We start from the raw sequence: 17,828 nt of genomic DNA on the forward strand, positions 1-17,828 counted from the left end.
TTTTTTATTTATCATTATTAGTTTAAACGTTCATGTATATTTCTATCTTTAAATAGCTTTAAAAATTTCTCAAAGGACATCCCATACCAATAACCGAGTTCAATAACTGCACCAGTACAGAATCGTTTTTGTTACTAAATGCTCCCAAAATCTTCTTCTCCTGTCAGATGTCTACAGTAAATGATATCTTACAAGATCTTATTAATGAAATTGAATAGAAAGTAAAATCTACAGTCCCAAAATCGTAAAATAACACTAAAACGCGAACTGAAGTGTGTTTATACATAAAGATATATCTATACATATTACGATATCCCGATAAATTCAGTCTCACCCCATTAGTGTAATTACCGATAATCGTTGTGTTTAAGATCAAATCGTTTTCTTAGAAAATAGGTTCCTTGTTAGAATAGGCTGAACCAAATAAATGGAAAGACATCAGTTCTGTGCGATGGTGCGAAGTACCACGCCTTTGTTAAAAAGTTTCTCATCCAACAAGACGGAACCGTCTCCAGAGTTCTGGGATTAGCAAAAGCTTCTCTAATCAGAATACTCTGTACAGAGTTGAGTCTGTTTTTGACAGACGAAAAGAATTTGTAAACCCGTACAGCTATGACTTAAAACGTCTTATCACACATTTTGTCATTTCACATAAAATTTTGCATTTGAAGCAGAACTTTTCCATCTCATAGTGAAGCCCAGAGAGGAACGGTTTAACATAGGCATGTGAATGTGTACAGTATATTCTTTAAGTCCATAATGAAAGATAGTTTGAGAGAACATGTTTTTCTTTGTAAAAGATTATTAATTTTTTAAAGAAAGTTTGATTAAAAATTGTTATTTATGTTTATTAAATTTAATAAAAAATATAGTTTTCTTAAATAATTAGCCTAATCATTGCACAAATTAACACTGTCTGAAGCTATAAATAATGTAAATAGTGTAAAAGATAGAATTTTTCTTTACATATTTATTTCGATCTGATTATTTTCTTACTTGAAATTTTGTAATTACTTGCGGAGTGATACAAAATCTTAACTTTTCTGGCTTCAGGGAAGATCAGGATATGAATTAAAATTAAATTAAATAAAATATGAACACGTCCAAAAACTTATTAAGGCATCTTGAAGAGTAATAAAACCCTGCTTCCAAACTCTTAATTCTATTATCAATGAATTATTTCCGTAAACAATCGTCTGTGCGGACAAACATATAGTGTAAAAACAACTTGGTTTAAAAATCTGTTTTACGACCATATCCTTTGCACTAGGTATTTTGAACTCAAGTGCTCATGTTGATTGGCAAACCGCACTAGACTGGATTTGTCTCTGTGTTGTCGATAGGTTGCAGTCAACGATAAGTCGTTATAACGCGATGTTGGTGTTGAGGCGAATGTTGATTGGCAAACCGCACTAGACTGGATTTGTCTCTGTGTTGTCGATAGGTTGCAGTTAACGATAAGTCGTTATAACGCGATGTTGGTGTTGAGGCGAATGTTGATTGGCAAACCGCACTAGACTGGATTTGTCTCTGTGTTGTCGATAGGTTGCAGTTAACGATAAGTCGTTATAACGCGATGTTGGTGTTGAGGCGAATGTTGATTGGCAAACCGCACTAGACTGGATTTGTCTCTGTGTGTCGTCGATAGGTTGCAGTCAACAATAAGTCGTTATAACGCGATGTTGGTGTTGAGGCGAATGTTGATTTGCGGAGCTACTTTCTACTTGTAAAAAATAATAAAATATAGAAGACGGATGTTGAGCTAAAACGTTATATGAACTATGGTCCTATACATTGTACGGAGAATATATACTTTGAAACTTGCTATAGATATATCTAAATATAATAAATATTACTTTGACATCAGAACAACTACATTACCTACTAATTATTATTAAACTTTATTATTTGTAATATACTTAAATGACTATCTTCAGTTATTGGATGTAAGCAGATTAATTCTTGTTTAAGTATGCAAGAGGGAGGATTTTCAACTGAAATCGAATAGTATAAAACATATATTTATTACATTATATCTGAAAATAAACGAACATTTTGTTTTCAATTTCTTTGTATTACTACTTACTTATCAATACTCAAGTGAAAAGTAGACAAATAGTTTAGATATGTAACCAGGATGTAAGTAATATTGATATTGACGCTGGCGTAGTTATGCTGGTTCTCTCATCAGATCGGACATGGAATTCTGAAATGTAATTGTGAAGAATAAATCAACTATATTGTATCCCACAGTTACTAACCAGTGAATTTATTCCTAAGATACTAAAAAATCATGGATTGGTGTCGGAATTATTCCATTATCCTTATATGCAAGCCCCGTAACCTGGGTCCATTTTTCAATATCCGGGCAACGCCAAATCATTAAGAACGTAGTGTAATTGTAAATTTCATTAACAAGAATTAAGCACATCAATATTCTCGTTCAACCCGTATACATGCCGTACACGATAAGATCAAATTGTCAATTTAAGCATCACCAATTTAATAATAAATAGTTTTAAATACAGAATTAATATTTATTTTTTCCAGTGTTTACTAATTGGTCATGTATTTGATTTCAGTTTCAAAATTTGTGTAGCCAAACATATAAATAACATTAACTATCAGATATTCAGGTTGTAGAAAGAAACCAAGCTAAAGTGGGTATATTCTATCATTATAACTGCACATTTGAAATTAAATTCCATTATATACCATTGGTTTTGTATACTTATATACCCCTCTACAAACAAATAACAGTTAATTTGTTGGAAAATAGTAGAATGAAAGGTTCGGCCCAACCAATGTACATCTTTATATCATAAAGTACGTTAATATTTAAAGTACTTCCGCATTAGACTTGTCCTGGCTATGAATATACTTTGATGCTATACGAGTAAATTATAGCTCGTTTCTAACACTCTAGTTTTATACATTAATCCAGCAGGTAGCAAGGTAGAGAAACAGGGTTATTAGAGAGCTAGATTTGGAACAGCGAACGCGACCATATCAAAACCGCACATAACCGGATTGATCCTGCAACCGATAATAGAGTCCCACCCTCCATCCACCGCTCTGAAATCAATGTATAACCTAATTATTTCACTGTGAGTCTTCCAGCTGTTATGAAATATTCCTTTCTTGACGCACATTCTCTTAATGTAGTTATTCACCTGATGTTTCTAACACAATAAGACGTAGGAATGCTGTAAAAATTATTCAAAACAACATTGTATAGAGATATCGAACCAACAAGGTTTAGAAAACACGAGAACTTTAACCAAGCGTCTAATTGGAAGACGTGAACTTCCAGCATTAACTTAATTACATGGTGAGGTAATAATAAAAAAAGAGTTTTATGACAAGACCGACGATTAACTATCAACAATCATATTCTTGAACAGTTAATACAAACACTACAACAAACGTCAAAGCTACATTATGTGTGCTTCTACTAAGTTTGTACGTGTACTACAACACTAGTATGTGCTTCAATATCTTACACACATGGGTGGAACACGAACTATCGAATTATGCGTTATGTTGCGTAGAAATTGATATTTAAACCAAACTCGTGCCTAAATGCATTATAATAAGTCCTAGAAGAAACAATAGCATCTTTCTGAAATAATCCATTTGAGCACTTCCATACACTGTTGTGAATAAGACTGTTAATATTCAATCACTAACCTTAATTACAAGATCTAACGGTATTACAAGATCTCCCGGCATTACAAAATCTCCCAGCATTGCAAGATCTCCTCGTATTACAATATCACCCGGCATTACAAGATCTCCCGGTATTAAAAGATCTCCCGCATTACGAGATCTCCACGCATTACAAGATCTCTTCGTGTTAAAGATCTTCCGCATTACAAGATCTTCAGGCGTTACAAGATCTCTCAATATTACAATATCACCCGGCATTACAAGATCTCTCAATATTATAAGATCTCCCGGCACTACAAGATCTCCCGGTATTAAAAGATCACCCGCATTACAAGATCTCCACGCATTACAAGATATCCCGGTATTAAAAAAATCTCCCGCAATACAAGCTCTAAAGGTATTACAAGATCTCACGGCATTACAAGATCTCCCAATATTAAAATGTCTCTCGCATTACAAGATCTCTAGGCATTACAAGATCTTTCATATTGCAAGATCTGCCGGTATTACAAGATCTCCCAATATTAAAAGGTCTCCCGCATTACAAGATCTCTAGGCATTACAAGATCTTCCAATATTGCAAGATCTGCCGGTATTACAAGATCTCCCGGCGTTACAAGATCTTTCGGTATTAAGAAAACACAATTTGTAATCGATGTTTTAAGTCCTAGAAAAATCCCAAATTTAATTGATAATTGTAGTAGAATCCTTCAGGCTCCCGGAAAAAAGGGGAAGAATAAATAATTATCATGCGAAAAATTCTCACAGGTTTTCGATGACACAGAATCAAAATAAAAATTATTTAAACGTTTTTGTCTATTAAAAATGTTTGCACGTTGCCAAGAGTCTGTATTTTTAGTATCGGCTGTACTGGCGACCTTCTTGATTTTAGCACCATAAAGAAACATTAGGCCTAATATTAAATTTCAAATACATTTACTTCTTCCCTGTTTGTGCGGGGGAGGGGGGTAGACGGGAGATGTCCAATTTAAACGCATCATTAGTATGCATCCTAAACTCTCTTTTGTTTTTTCGGATATTTGTACTAGTTACATTTTGGATATTTATAAATACATTTCGTACAGTTACGAACTTTTTCAATTGAAAAGTAAACTTACACTTTAAAATAAAAATTTAAAAAAAATTTGTATTCGGATGAACTATATCAGTAAAATAATACATCTCCCACAATATCAAGTTCAAATACAACGTTGTAAGAGTGAAGATTAATGCGGCGCAAATAATTTTTTACTTAAAGAAATTATACTTTTTAATTCGAATTAATGTTACAACATTTTTATTTCGACTATTTTATTTTTTAACTTAAAAAATTGCACTCTCTAAACTATATAACCATGTACATGCTGTAAATATTTCACATTTTCATCTCCAACAATTTCCATTTGGGCCTGATTACGAAATGCTTAGTTTTCAACTTCAAATGGCCGTAATTTCACGTAGTGTGACAAAATATATTTCCCACTATTTTCTATATCTAACAAATTTACCTTCAAGAGTTATAAATGTAACATAATAATGTCAAAAACATCATTTGCCTTAACATAGGGTAAAACGAGGTAGTTTTACCACAGCCTCTTAAATTCAGTATACCCTTTCTATTGAAGAGAAATATCTTGATATTTGGCTTTAAGCTTCAGAAAACTAGCCAGAATAAACATTACGTGGAAGGAACGTAGAGATAGAGAATGCACAAGATGACTGTGTAAGTGGCAATACATATTTACATTGCACAAGATATCCGATCTACCCCGGATTACCTGATACGCCTCTAAGACGGAGTCCTGAGGGTTTCTCTCTTACATCGCTCATTCTGGATGTAATATCTTAGATTCGTATGCGTATCTTTGGCAACAACAATACATATTTACATTGCACAAGACATTCAATCTACCCCGGATTACCTGCTACGTCTATCAGACGGAGTCCTGAGGGTTTCTCTCTTACATCGCTCATTCTGGATGTAATATCTTAGATCCGTATGCGTATCTTTTGCAACAACAATACATATTTGTATTGCATTAGACATTGAATCTACCCCAGATTACCTGCTACATCTATCAGACGGAGTCCTGAGGGTTTCTCTCTTACATCGCTCATTCTGGATGTAATATGTAATATCCGTATGCGTATCTTTTGCAACAACAATACATATTTGTATTGCACAAGACATTCAATCTACCCCGGATTACCTGCTACGTCTATCAGACGGAGTCCTGAGGGTTTCTCTCTTACATCGCTCATTCTGGATGTAATATCTTAGATCCGTATGCGTATCTTTTGCAACAACAATACATATTTGTATTGCATTAGACATTGAATCTACCCCAGATTACCTGCTACATCTATCAGACGGAGTCCTGAGGGTTTACTCTCTTACATCGCTCATTCTGGATGTAATATCTAAGATCCGTATGCGTATCTTTTGCAACAACAATACATATTTGTATTGCACAAGACATTCAATCTACCCCAGATTACCTGCTACGTCTATCAGACGGAGTCCTGAGGGTTACTCTCTTACAACGCTCATTCTGGATGTAATATCTAAGATCCGTATGCGTATCTTTGGCAACAACAATACATATTTGTATTGCACAAGACATTCAATCTACCCCGGATTACCTGCTACGTCTATCAGACGGAGTCCTGAGGGTTTCTCTCTTACATCGCTCATTCTGGATGTAATATCTAAGATCCGTATGCGTATCTTTGGCAACAACAATACATATTTGTATTGCACAAGACATTCAATCTACCCCGGATTACCTGCTACGTCTATCAGACGGAGTCCTGAGGGTTACTCTCTTACATCGCTCATTCTGGATGTAATATCTAAGATCCGTATGCGTATCTTTTGCAACAACAATACATATTTGTATTGCATTAGACATTGAATCTACCCCAGATTACCTGCTACATCTATCAGACGGAGTCCTGAGGGTTACTCTCTTACATCGCTCATTCTGGATGTAATATCTAAGATCCGTATGCGTATCTTTGCAACAACAATACATATTTGTATTGCACTAGACATTCAATCTACCCCAGATTACCTGCTACGTCTATCAGACGGAGTCCTGAGGGTTTCTCTCTTACATCGCTCATTCTGGATGTAATATCTTAGATCCGTATGCGTATCTTTTGCAACAACAATACATATTTGTATTGCATTAGACATTCAATCTACCCCAGATTACCTGCTACGTCTATCAGACGGAGTCCTGAGGGTTACTCTCTTACATCGCTCATTCTGGATGTAATATCTAAGATCCGTATGCGTATCTTTTGCAACAACAATACATATTTGTATTGCACTAGACATTCAATCTACCCCAGATTACCTGCTACATCTATAAGACGGAGTCCTGAGGGTTTCTCTCTTACATCGCTCATTCTGGATGTAATATCTAAGATCCGTATGCGTATCTTTTGCAACAACAATACATATTTGTATTGCACAAGACATTCAATCTACCCCAGATTACCTGCTACGTCTATAAGACGGAGTCCTGAGGGTTTCTCTCTTACATCGCTCATTCTGGATGTAATATCTAAGATCCGTATGCGTATCTTTGGCAACAACAATACATATTTGTATTGCACAAGACATTCAATCTACCCCAGATTACCTGCTACGTCTATCAGACGGAGTCCTGAGGGTTTCTCTCTTACATCGCTCATTCTGGATGTAATATCTAAGATCCGTATGCGTATCTTTTGCAACAACAATACATATTTGTATTGCACTAGACATTCAATCTACCCCAGATTACCTGCTACATCTATAAGACGGAGTCCTGAGGGTTTCTCTCTTACCTCGCTCATTCTGGATGTAATATCTAAGATCCGTATGCGTATCTTTTGCAACAACAATACATATTTGTATTGCACAAGACATTCAATCTACCCCAGATTACTTGCTACGTCTATCAGACGGAGTCCTGAGGGTTACTCTCTTACATCGCTCATTCTGGATGTAATATCTAAGATCCGTATGCGTATCTTTTGCAACAACAATACATATTTGTATTGCACTAGACATTCAATCTACCCCAGATTACCTGCTACATCTATAAGACGGAGTCCTGAGGGTTTCTCTCTTACCTCGCTCATTCTGGATGTAATATCTAAGATCCGTATGCGTATCTTTGGCAACAACAATACATATTTGTATTGCACTAGACATTCAATCTACCCCAGATTACCTGCTACATCTATAAGACGGAGTCCTGAGGGTTTCTCTCTTACATCGCTCATTCTGGATGTAATATCTTAGATCCGTCAGTGTATTTTTGGCAGCAACAATACATATTTGTATTGCACTAGACATTCAATCTACCCCAGATTACCTGCTACGTCTATAAAACGGGGTCCTGAGGGTTTCTCTCTTACATCGCTCATTCTGGATGTAATATCTTAGATCCGTCAGTGTATTTTTGGCAGCAACAATACATATTTGTATTGCACAAGACATTCAATCTACCCCAGATTACCTGCTACGTCTATCAGACGGAGTCCTGAGGGTTACTCTCTTACATCGCTCATTCTGGATGTAATATCTAAGATCCGTATGCGTATCTTTTGCAACAACAATACATATTTGTATTGCACTAGACATTCAATCTACCCCAGATTACCTGCTACATCTATAAGACGGAGTCCTGAGGGTTTCTCTCTTACATCGCTCATTCTGGATGTAATATCTAAGATCCGTATGCGTATCTTTTGCAACAACAATACATATTTGTATTGCACTAGACATTCAATCTACCCCAGATTACCTGCTACATCTATAAGACGGAGTCCTGAGGGTTACTCTCTTACATCGCTCATTCTGGATGTAATATCTTAGATCCGTATGCGTATCTTTGGCAACAACAATACATATTTGTATTGCATTAGACATTCAATCTACCCCAGATTACCTGCTACGTCTATCAGACGGAGTCCTGAGGGTTTCTCTCTTACATCGCTCATTCTGGATGTAATATCTTAGATCCGTATGCGTATCTTTGGCAACAACAATACATATTTGTATTACTCTAGACATTCTATCTACCCCATTACCTGCTACGTCTATAGTCCTGACTTACATCGCTCATTCTGGATGTAATATCTTAGATCCGTATGCGTATCTGCAATACGCTAAGACGGAGCTGAGGGAGTCTCTCTGAGGGTTTTCTCTTATATCGCTCATTCTGGATGTAATATCTTAGATCCGTCAGTGTATTTTTGGCAGCAACAATACATATTTGTATTGCACTAGACATTCAATCTACCCCAGATTACCTGCTACGCCTCTATAAAACGGGGTCCTGAGGGTTTCTCTCTTACATCGCTCATTCTGGATGTAATATTTTAGATCCGTCAGTGTATTTTTGGCAGCAACAATACATATTTGTATTGCACTAGACATTCAATCTACCCCAGATTACCTGCTACATCTATAAGACGGAGTCCTGAGGGTTACTCTCTTACATCGCTCATTCTGGATGTAATATCTTAGATCCGTCAGTGTATTTTTGGCAACAACAATACATATTTGTATTACTCTAGACATTCAATCCACTCCAGATTACCTGCTACGCTTCGATGGAGTCCTGAAGGTCTCTCTCTTGCGTCGCTCGTCCAGGTCGTAATATCTCAGATCTGTCAGCGTAGCTATAGAAACACAACATTGAATGAATGAACAATAATTATTCATTAGTAATGGTAATAATAATAGTTATAAAAGATATTTTAATAAATTATATAATGTTAAATTGTTTATATAAAAAAACTCACATATTTTTAAACGTAACAATTACGATTTACTGTATCATAATACTAGTGTATATATAATAACACCTTACTTTTTTGGGTTAAAAACTTGTATTATAACTGTTTAACTTTTGGTTTATTACAAGTTTATAATTTTATTGTTTTGGACACTATATGATCAAAAAATGTCAAGAAAAGTTAGTATGCTGTTCAAATGTGATTTCACTGTGAATTTTTGAATAAAATCCATTGCAGCCAACTATATGTTTTTTTAAACACATTTCGTAATCAGTCACCGTCCTACAAGACAAAACCCCAAGACCTTTCAGGTCCTATAACCGTGAAAAGGTGTATCATTTTCTGTGTATAACTGCTTGTTACGTCCCTTATATATATTTAAGTAACTTTTAAGTCAGCATAGTAATGTATAATTTATTGCTTGTATTATTAATGTATTATGAATTATGACATTTATTTTACTTTATTAAAACTATCTACCAGTGCAGAAAAACTATCGTATTTAATTTCTTTAACATTCGATTAGTGATCTAGGGTTATTAGATAGACAATAGTAATAGTTAAACATAAATAATTAGTTAAATTATAGGAGATACTATCAGTTTTAGGCTATATCTCTTTTTTTAGAGGACTAATTAAATTTAAGTTTGTATGTATGCCAAGTATGAGGTGGAAAGGGTGCATTGTTTAAATTCATTGTTTAAATTTGTTACAACTTGTACCCAGTTAAGAATTTTACATAGTTCGAAACTGAATGGACTCGTACTAACAAACATTATATATTTCTCTCTTTTAAGGTAAAATAATTTGAATTACGTACACATGTCCCGAGATAGCGGCGGAAATATTTTTTACTCGACTATTGTTTTTGAACAAGCAGATGATACACAATGTATATTTGATATATTACAAGGTATGAGTATGTCACACGACATCTCGTGTTATACTGCGCTTCGCTGCCGCCGACAAACCCACTGACAGAAAAATATACAGAAAATAAATCTCCACATCCCCCGCAGACAAGAGGGATATTTTGCTCGCCTTATGTGTGACACTCTTCAATGGCGATCAGCTAAATCTAATGCATGGAAACTCACCATCATGGATTGGTTCTTGTCCAGGTAGGAATGAAGTTTCATGCAAAATTTAAAGCCTACAGCGGATCTTTCTCGGGATATTTTACCAATAGTAAGATTCGCTAACGCTCAGCCAAAACTTATGTCTTGTTAGGGATCAAATGAAAATTAGTTGAACACGAAACGAAACAAGTCTCATTAATACTATCTGCCATATCCGCGATAATCGGGGTTGTAGTTTCAAAATTTCACGTAACTTAAAAAAAGGGGCCCATTAAAATTAAATGTTTATGTCTAATGGAATTTGTGTAGATTTTTCAAATACTCAAACTTTATCACAGCCGGAAGGACCAACCATAGCTGAAGCGTCAAGAGCAATACATTATGTAACGGCGAAGGTGCTGAATAAAAGAACGGCTCTGGACATGACACTTTACTGGCAGTTCGACCTTCGCCGGAGTGCGATTGCGATTTTCTGCTGCCCACTGCTTCACACCAGTTAAATACTTGCTTCCCGTGTACAATGTCGCATTATCGTATCAGTTGTCGACTTACTCTGAATATTAAAGTCTATAAATAAATGAGGAAAACGTGAATTCTCCGTAAGTCACGTGAACTTGTTCTATTTTAAACTTCCTTATGTATATATGTGTGTGTGTGTGTATATATATATATATATATATATATATAAAGTGTGTAAACATTACTTTTCTGCCCAGACAGCTTTGTATTATATTTGTGAAATATAATTACAGTATCGGCAACGAGTATTTTTTTTATAAATGACATCAGTTATTGACAGACTTCCTTAAAATAAAGAGCAAATTTAAAATGTTATTGTTACCTTCTTAAAGTATAAACACGGTTAATAAGATTGATGGATGGCTGAGCGTTATCAAAGGCTATTACTCAAAGTACTGGAAAGATTACATTTCTTTCTGTCTATCCACACGATATCTCTCGAAAAAACTGGCGTGAAGATTTTAAATTTTACATGGCTTCATTTCTATATAGGCAACATTGAGTTTTATGATGATGCATTTGACCCCGGAATTTGGAAGAACGTTAGCGAATATTTTAACATTGGTCTTTTGGGTAACCATTATGGTAATGGAAACTATTACAATAAGTAAATTTGTAAACAAACTGACCTCAATAGTACGAGATTTAACATCTTTATTAATACAGTAAAAAGACAAAATTCTAGTCAGCGAAGCCTGTGGTGGGACGTACTCCTACCTTCCCATTACTGTCATTGTTAAATAATATGAACAACCAAATAAGTTTTTACATGTACATATGATTGAATACAAAGATAACTAACTCCACGGGTAACATATACATGAATACATATTCTTATAACAATACTGCAAATGTGCTATTGTAGTAATTATGAGGCATGGCATGCCCATAACAAAGAGGAAATGTTTCAGGTACACTCAAGTTTCGGCCAACTCCATCCGTTTAATAGTTGAGGTTAGTCTCCACGCTGCGCCGGCTTGGATGGTACTCAAAGTAAGAGGAAAGCTCTCAATCGTCCACTGAGTACACTTAATCTCCATCAGGTTGCCTAAGCGGAGCCGTTATGCTCAGAACACAATGCAATGTTGATATTGACCACAATATTTTTTCCGGCTTAAGGAGATGGACAATAGTAGAGCTTTACCACTGTTTAAGAGAATATTTTATAGATATAAAAGTCAATATTAACCGACAATCAACCAAATTCATTCTGTTGTGTTAAAAGTTTGGGAGCACTTCTCTTTTGTTTACCATTCTTTTGATGGAGAGTTTTAAACGTGTTTTGTACAAGATTTTATCAAACGTCTCCTCTTGTACTCCCAACTTGTCAACGTAAATCTAAATCTCACACTGCTTGTGGACTTTATAGCTTTACTCGTTCTTCTGGTTATTAAGCATATGTACGTGTGTTGGTGTTCAGAGTTCGCTGAGAAAAGAGTTCCGTTCCATCGGCAGTAATGCCGTACTCTGTAGTCTCTACTCGTACTCCGGCTCTCCACGGTAGTTCTTATCGTACAGGGTCAGCACCTTTATATTCAATGTTCCCTGACCACTTACCTGGATCAGTGTAGTACTCAGGCTTGAGGACCGAGTTCTGTAGTCTCTGTGCGTACTCCGGCTCTCCACGGTAGTTCTTATCGTACAGGGTCAGCACCTTTGTATTCTACGTTTTCCTGACCACTTACCTGGATCAGAGTAGTACTCAGACTTGAGGACCGAGTTCTGTAGTCTCTAGTCGTACTCCGGCTTGTCACAGTAGTTCTTATCGTACAGGGTCAGCACCTTTGTATTCTATGTACCCTGACCACTTACCTGGATCAGTGTAGTACTCAGGCTTGAGGACCGAGTTCTGTAGTCTCTGTGCGTACTCCGGCTTTCCACGGTAGTTCTTATCGTACAGGGTCAGCACCTTTGTATTCTATGTTACTTACCTGGATCAGTGTAGTACTCCCGACTGTAGTCTCTGTGCGTACTCTCCACGGTAGTTCTTATCGTACATCAGCACCTTTGTATTCTAGTACCTGGATCAGTGTAGTACTCAGGCTTGAGGACCGAGTTCTGTAGCGTACTCTCGCCACGGTAGATCGTACTCGTATGCCTGTAGTACTCAGGCTTCCGAGTTCAGTCTCTGTGCGTACTCTCGCCACGGTAGTTCTTATCGTACAGGGTCAGCACCTTTGTATTCTACGTTTCCTGACAACTTACCTGGATCAGTGTAGTACTCAGGCTTGAGGACCGAGTTCTGTAGTCTCTGTGCGTACTCCGGCTCTCCACGGTAGTTCTTATCGTACAGGGTCAGCACCTTTGTATTCTACGTTTCCTGACAACTTACCTGGATCAGTGTAGTACTCAGGCTTGAGGACCGAGTTCTGTAGTCTCTGTGCGTACTCCGGCTCGCCACGGTAGTTCTTATCGTACCGAGCCAGCACCTTAGGTTCTTCCACCGCCTCATCGTCCTCTGAAGGATAAATAGCTTGAGGCTGGTCCGTGGCTGACTCTGATGGTAGACTCTCGTCATCTAGCTGTATTCCTGTAGAGATGTTATACCTTTTAATGGTAGTTTTACTTTACATTAATTAAACTTTGTAAAATCTATGATGGTTTTATAAATCATTTAATTTTCATCGGTATTTGATTACAATGTCTTGAAAAAAAGTCAGACGAGTTTCAGTAAGATTTTGTGGTTTTACCAAATTGTTGGGCGTTATCATGTATTTGTTGTTTTATTATCTTAGTTTAATTGCCAAATTTCGAGAGAACCAATAAATCTTTGGTTTTATATGGAATCCGAACCATCTATAGTCAAATAGAATTTCCAATTTATCGAATTTAAACTCTTTACCACCTCTAAAATTTGCTGATGGATTATTCTATACAAAACCATACGTCCAAAACAAATTGAAAACTGTCATGATTTTACATAGAAGTAACTAATTATTTAATCATAATTATATACTGTATTATAAGTCGAAAAATGTATGAAATAATTATAATTAGGTAAATAAACGTTTCATAATCATTCAACGGCACCTGAATTTTCCGATGAAAGGCAATTTAATTTTGAAGGCGATAGCAATCTCAGAATATTCAAAATAGAAAACTTATTGTGATACTGTTAAAAGGTTTCATCTGTATAACGCTTGTTCGTTACAAATTGCTTACTTTTAGATTCTAAATTAAGAGCGTATCAACTCAGTCGAGTATTAAAGCGAGATGTTACAAAGAGTAAAGTTACAAGTAACTGTATTATTTTCCTGCTATTAATTAAAAACTTGTACCAGAACACAAAAATTGCTACTATTGTTCATTATTCGCTTTGCAGATTTATTTCACTTTAATATTTTTAAGTTTATATAATTTCATTGCCAATGCGTTATTATTACCTCTCTTCTCAGTCCGGGGTAGGGCGTACATATTGCGCCCATCCCCACCTCGGTTCTGCTGGTTTCCAAACATGATCACTTCCTGAGCTCGTTTCACTGAAACATATATATAAAATGTCCGAGTACTGTATCTTCTTTGAAATGTTCTATGTGAAAATTATCATAACATTTGTTAAGTATATTATAACACTGCCTTACAATATTTGATTCATGTATTACTATGATAACTTTAATTTGAGAACTGTCACAAAACTATAAAATTACTCATTTATCACCCAGACCAAATATTGTATTAAAAATCAGTCGTTCCTGTCAGAGAATGAATTTGTGTTGGCAACGTAGTTTACTTATCTATTTTCAACAGGTTAGTTATTGTTTACCATTACTGTAATATCATCCAGGCAGTAAAATGTAGTATTTTTTTACTAATCAATCATAATAAGAATAAAGAGAAAGATTTCTCTCTAGACTTGAACCCTGCGGTACGCCAAATTCATTTCTTGGCTTTCGCACTTCTACAAAGAAAACTATATTCTTCATACTACATTCTTTGCAGGAATAGTCTATAGCACTGTACTTTTTTTGATAAGAAACAATATTTTATTTTGAGCTACATATGTCACTACATCATCCTACCCTTGTTGGGCAGCCTGGCGTGAGACATCTCCGCTTGTTTGACCTCTGTGAGAAGACTTGAGGGGATGGCAAGGACACAGACTGCACTGAGCACCACCAGGAGAGCGCATGTCAAGCCAGCCATCTTGCTGGAACATGCACAATATGTGCATTTGTTACCACAGTCTTATTTTTATTTCAATGGGTCTAAAGCATTTCTTTGTCTTTAAATCATCAGATCCCAAGTATTATTCATATCCTTTGTATATGTATAACAACAATAACACAATTTTTAGACAAACTAACCATAGATACGGAACTCGGAGTTCGGTTTCTGTAAATATTCTAATAGATAGATTAACAAAAATTTTAAAATTAACTAAGTCTAATTATATTATGCAAATTCTTATTAGAAAATTTCCGAAGCCATTAACTGATTTTCATAACATAAACATTGGAATGTACTTGTATAAGAAGCTACTGAGTAACTGGCTTACGGATGTGGGAGGCAACGGGAACGGTATTGAGGCCAGTAACAGATAGGAGTTTTCCCCTAAAGCCCTTATCTATTGTATCAACCTAGGCCCTTTACTTTACTGTACTCTATTAAAAAAGGAGCAAGTTTATGTATGTGTATGAATATGCATGCATATATGTATGGGAGTTTTTGCATTGAAAAATTTAATTAGTATATTACAATCGTAATTGTTTCGCGAGGCCTAAAATAATAAATATGAAACAAAGAGATGGCTGGAATAAAGACGTATTAATAATAAGGCTGTGAGGTGAATATGCGAAAGGTAACATGTTGTAAGGGCAGGGGTCCACAGCTGCATATCTGAGTCAGTTCAAATTTTATTTTTGTTTTCAAATGATGTGAACTCTTATCAAACAATTTCTATGTATCTAATTTTAGTAGCAGACGTGGGTTGTTCCTGTAAAAGGTATTTATGTCAAATAACCAACTATGAATTGAGAATTGAATTGATTAAAAGTATACTAAATCGTTTGTTATGAGTTCTGATATTCTTCAAGGCTGGATTTAGGACTTCTTGCATTTGTTGTTGTTCACTAATATCAAAAGGTTTATCATAAATTGTAACATCTAGACGCATTCTGTTAGCATTGAGATTTCACCAGTAAGCTTGCAGGTTGCAGACGTCTATCTACCTGACAATTCAATCGGGCGTTACTTTATTATAAAATGGCTTCGATCATGACAATAAACATCCATAAAGTTGACAGTTGCTTCTGCTAGTACAACTAGCCCCTCTTCTACAGGATTGGGTTGTGTCATAGTTATAAATCCTAGTCTCAGGAGTAGACATTCAAAGGGAGACAGTGTTACACGGATAGGTTGTGTTACAGGAGTAGGTTGGTCAGTGTTACAGACGTTGGATGGTGTTACAGGAGTAGGATGTGTCATGGTATTAAGCCGAGTCTCAGGAGTAGGCATCTGAGGGGTGGACTGTGATACAGAGGTTGGATGGTGTTACAGGAGTAGGTTGTGTCATAGTATTAAGCCGAGTCTCAGGAGTAGGCATCTCAGAGGTGGACTGTGATACAGAGGTTGGATGGTGTTACAGGAGTAGGTTGTGTCATAGTATTAAGCCGAGTCTCAGGAGTAGGCATCTCAGAGGTGGACTGTGATACAGAGGTTGGATGGTGTTACAGGAGTAGGTTGTGTCATAGTATTAAGCCGAGTCTCAGGAGTAGGCATCTCAGAGGTGGACTGTGATACAGAGGTTGGATGGTGTTACAGGAGTAGGTTGTGTCATAGTATTAAGCCGAGTCTCAGGAGTAGGCATCTCAGAGGTGGACAGTGTTACAGAGGTTGTATGGTGTTACAGGAGTAGGTTGTGTCATAGTATTAAGCCGAGTCTCAGGAGTAGGCATCTCAGAGGTGGACTGTGATACAGAGGTTGGATGGTGTTACAGGAGTAGGTTGTGTCATAGTATTAAGCCGAGTCTCAGGAGTAGGCATCTCAGAGGTGGACTGTGATACAGAGGTTGGATGGTGTTACAGGAGTAGGTTGTGTCATAGTATTAAGCCGAGTCTCAGGAGTAGGCATCTCAGAGGTGGACTGTGATACAGAGGTTGGATGGTGTTACAGGAGTAGGTTGTGTCATAGTGTTAAGCCGAGTCTCAGGAGTAGGCATCGCAGAGGTGGACAGTGTTACAGAGGTTGGATGGTGTTACAGGAGTAGGTTGTGTCATAGTATTAAGCCGAGTCTCAGGAGTAGGCATCTCAGAGGTGGACAGTGTTACAGAGGTTGGATGGTGTTACATGAGTAGGTTGTGTCATAGTGTTAAGCCGAGTCTCAGGAGTAGGCATCTCAGAGGTGGACTGTGATACAGAGGTTGGATGGTGTTACAGGAGTAGGATGTGTCATAGTATTAAGCCGAGTCTCAGGAGTAGGCATCTCAGAGGTGGACAGTGTTACAGAGGTTGGATGGTGTTACAGGAGTAGGTTGTGTCATAGTGTTAAGCCGAGTCTCAGGAGTAGGCATCTCAGAGGTGGACTGTGATACAGAGGTTGGATGGTGTTACAGGAGTAGGATGTGTCATAGTATTAAGCCGAGTCTCAGGATTAGGCATCTCAGAGGTGGACTGTGATACAGAGGTTGGATGGTGTTACAGGAGTAGGTTGTGTCATAGTATTAAGCCGAGTCTCAGGAGTAGGCATCTCAGAGGTGGACTGTGATACAGAGGTTGGATGGTGTTACAGGAGTAGGTTGTGTCATAGTATTAAGCCGAGTCTC

The 17,828-nt window shown here is 36.7% G+C and overlaps 1 protein-coding gene across 1 annotated transcript in view; it reads right to left on the minus strand.

Annotated features, from left to right (window-relative positions):
• Nucleotides 1–17,828, minus strand: part of LOC124363342 (prohormone-2-like) — a 53,838-nt gene that overhangs the window by 12,927 nt on the left and 23,083 nt on the right. The window contains exons 3-6 of the mRNA XM_046818591.1: nt 15,086–15,213; nt 14,450–14,545; nt 13,399–13,596; nt 9,270–9,351 (exon numbers count right to left, since the gene is read on the minus strand). Of these exons, the coding sequence (XP_046674547.1) occupies nt 9,270–9,351; nt 13,399–13,596; nt 14,450–14,545; nt 15,086–15,213 (504 nt within the window). The remainder of the gene's footprint in view (nt 1–9,269; nt 9,352–13,398; nt 13,597–14,449; nt 14,546–15,085; nt 15,214–17,828) is intronic.

The sequence above is a fragment of the Homalodisca vitripennis genome, chromosome 5 (assembly GCF_021130785.1).
Source record: "Homalodisca vitripennis isolate AUS2020 chromosome 5, UT_GWSS_2.1, whole genome shotgun sequence".
Classification (NCBI taxonomy): Eukaryota; Metazoa; Arthropoda; class Insecta; order Hemiptera; family Cicadellidae; genus Homalodisca; species Homalodisca vitripennis.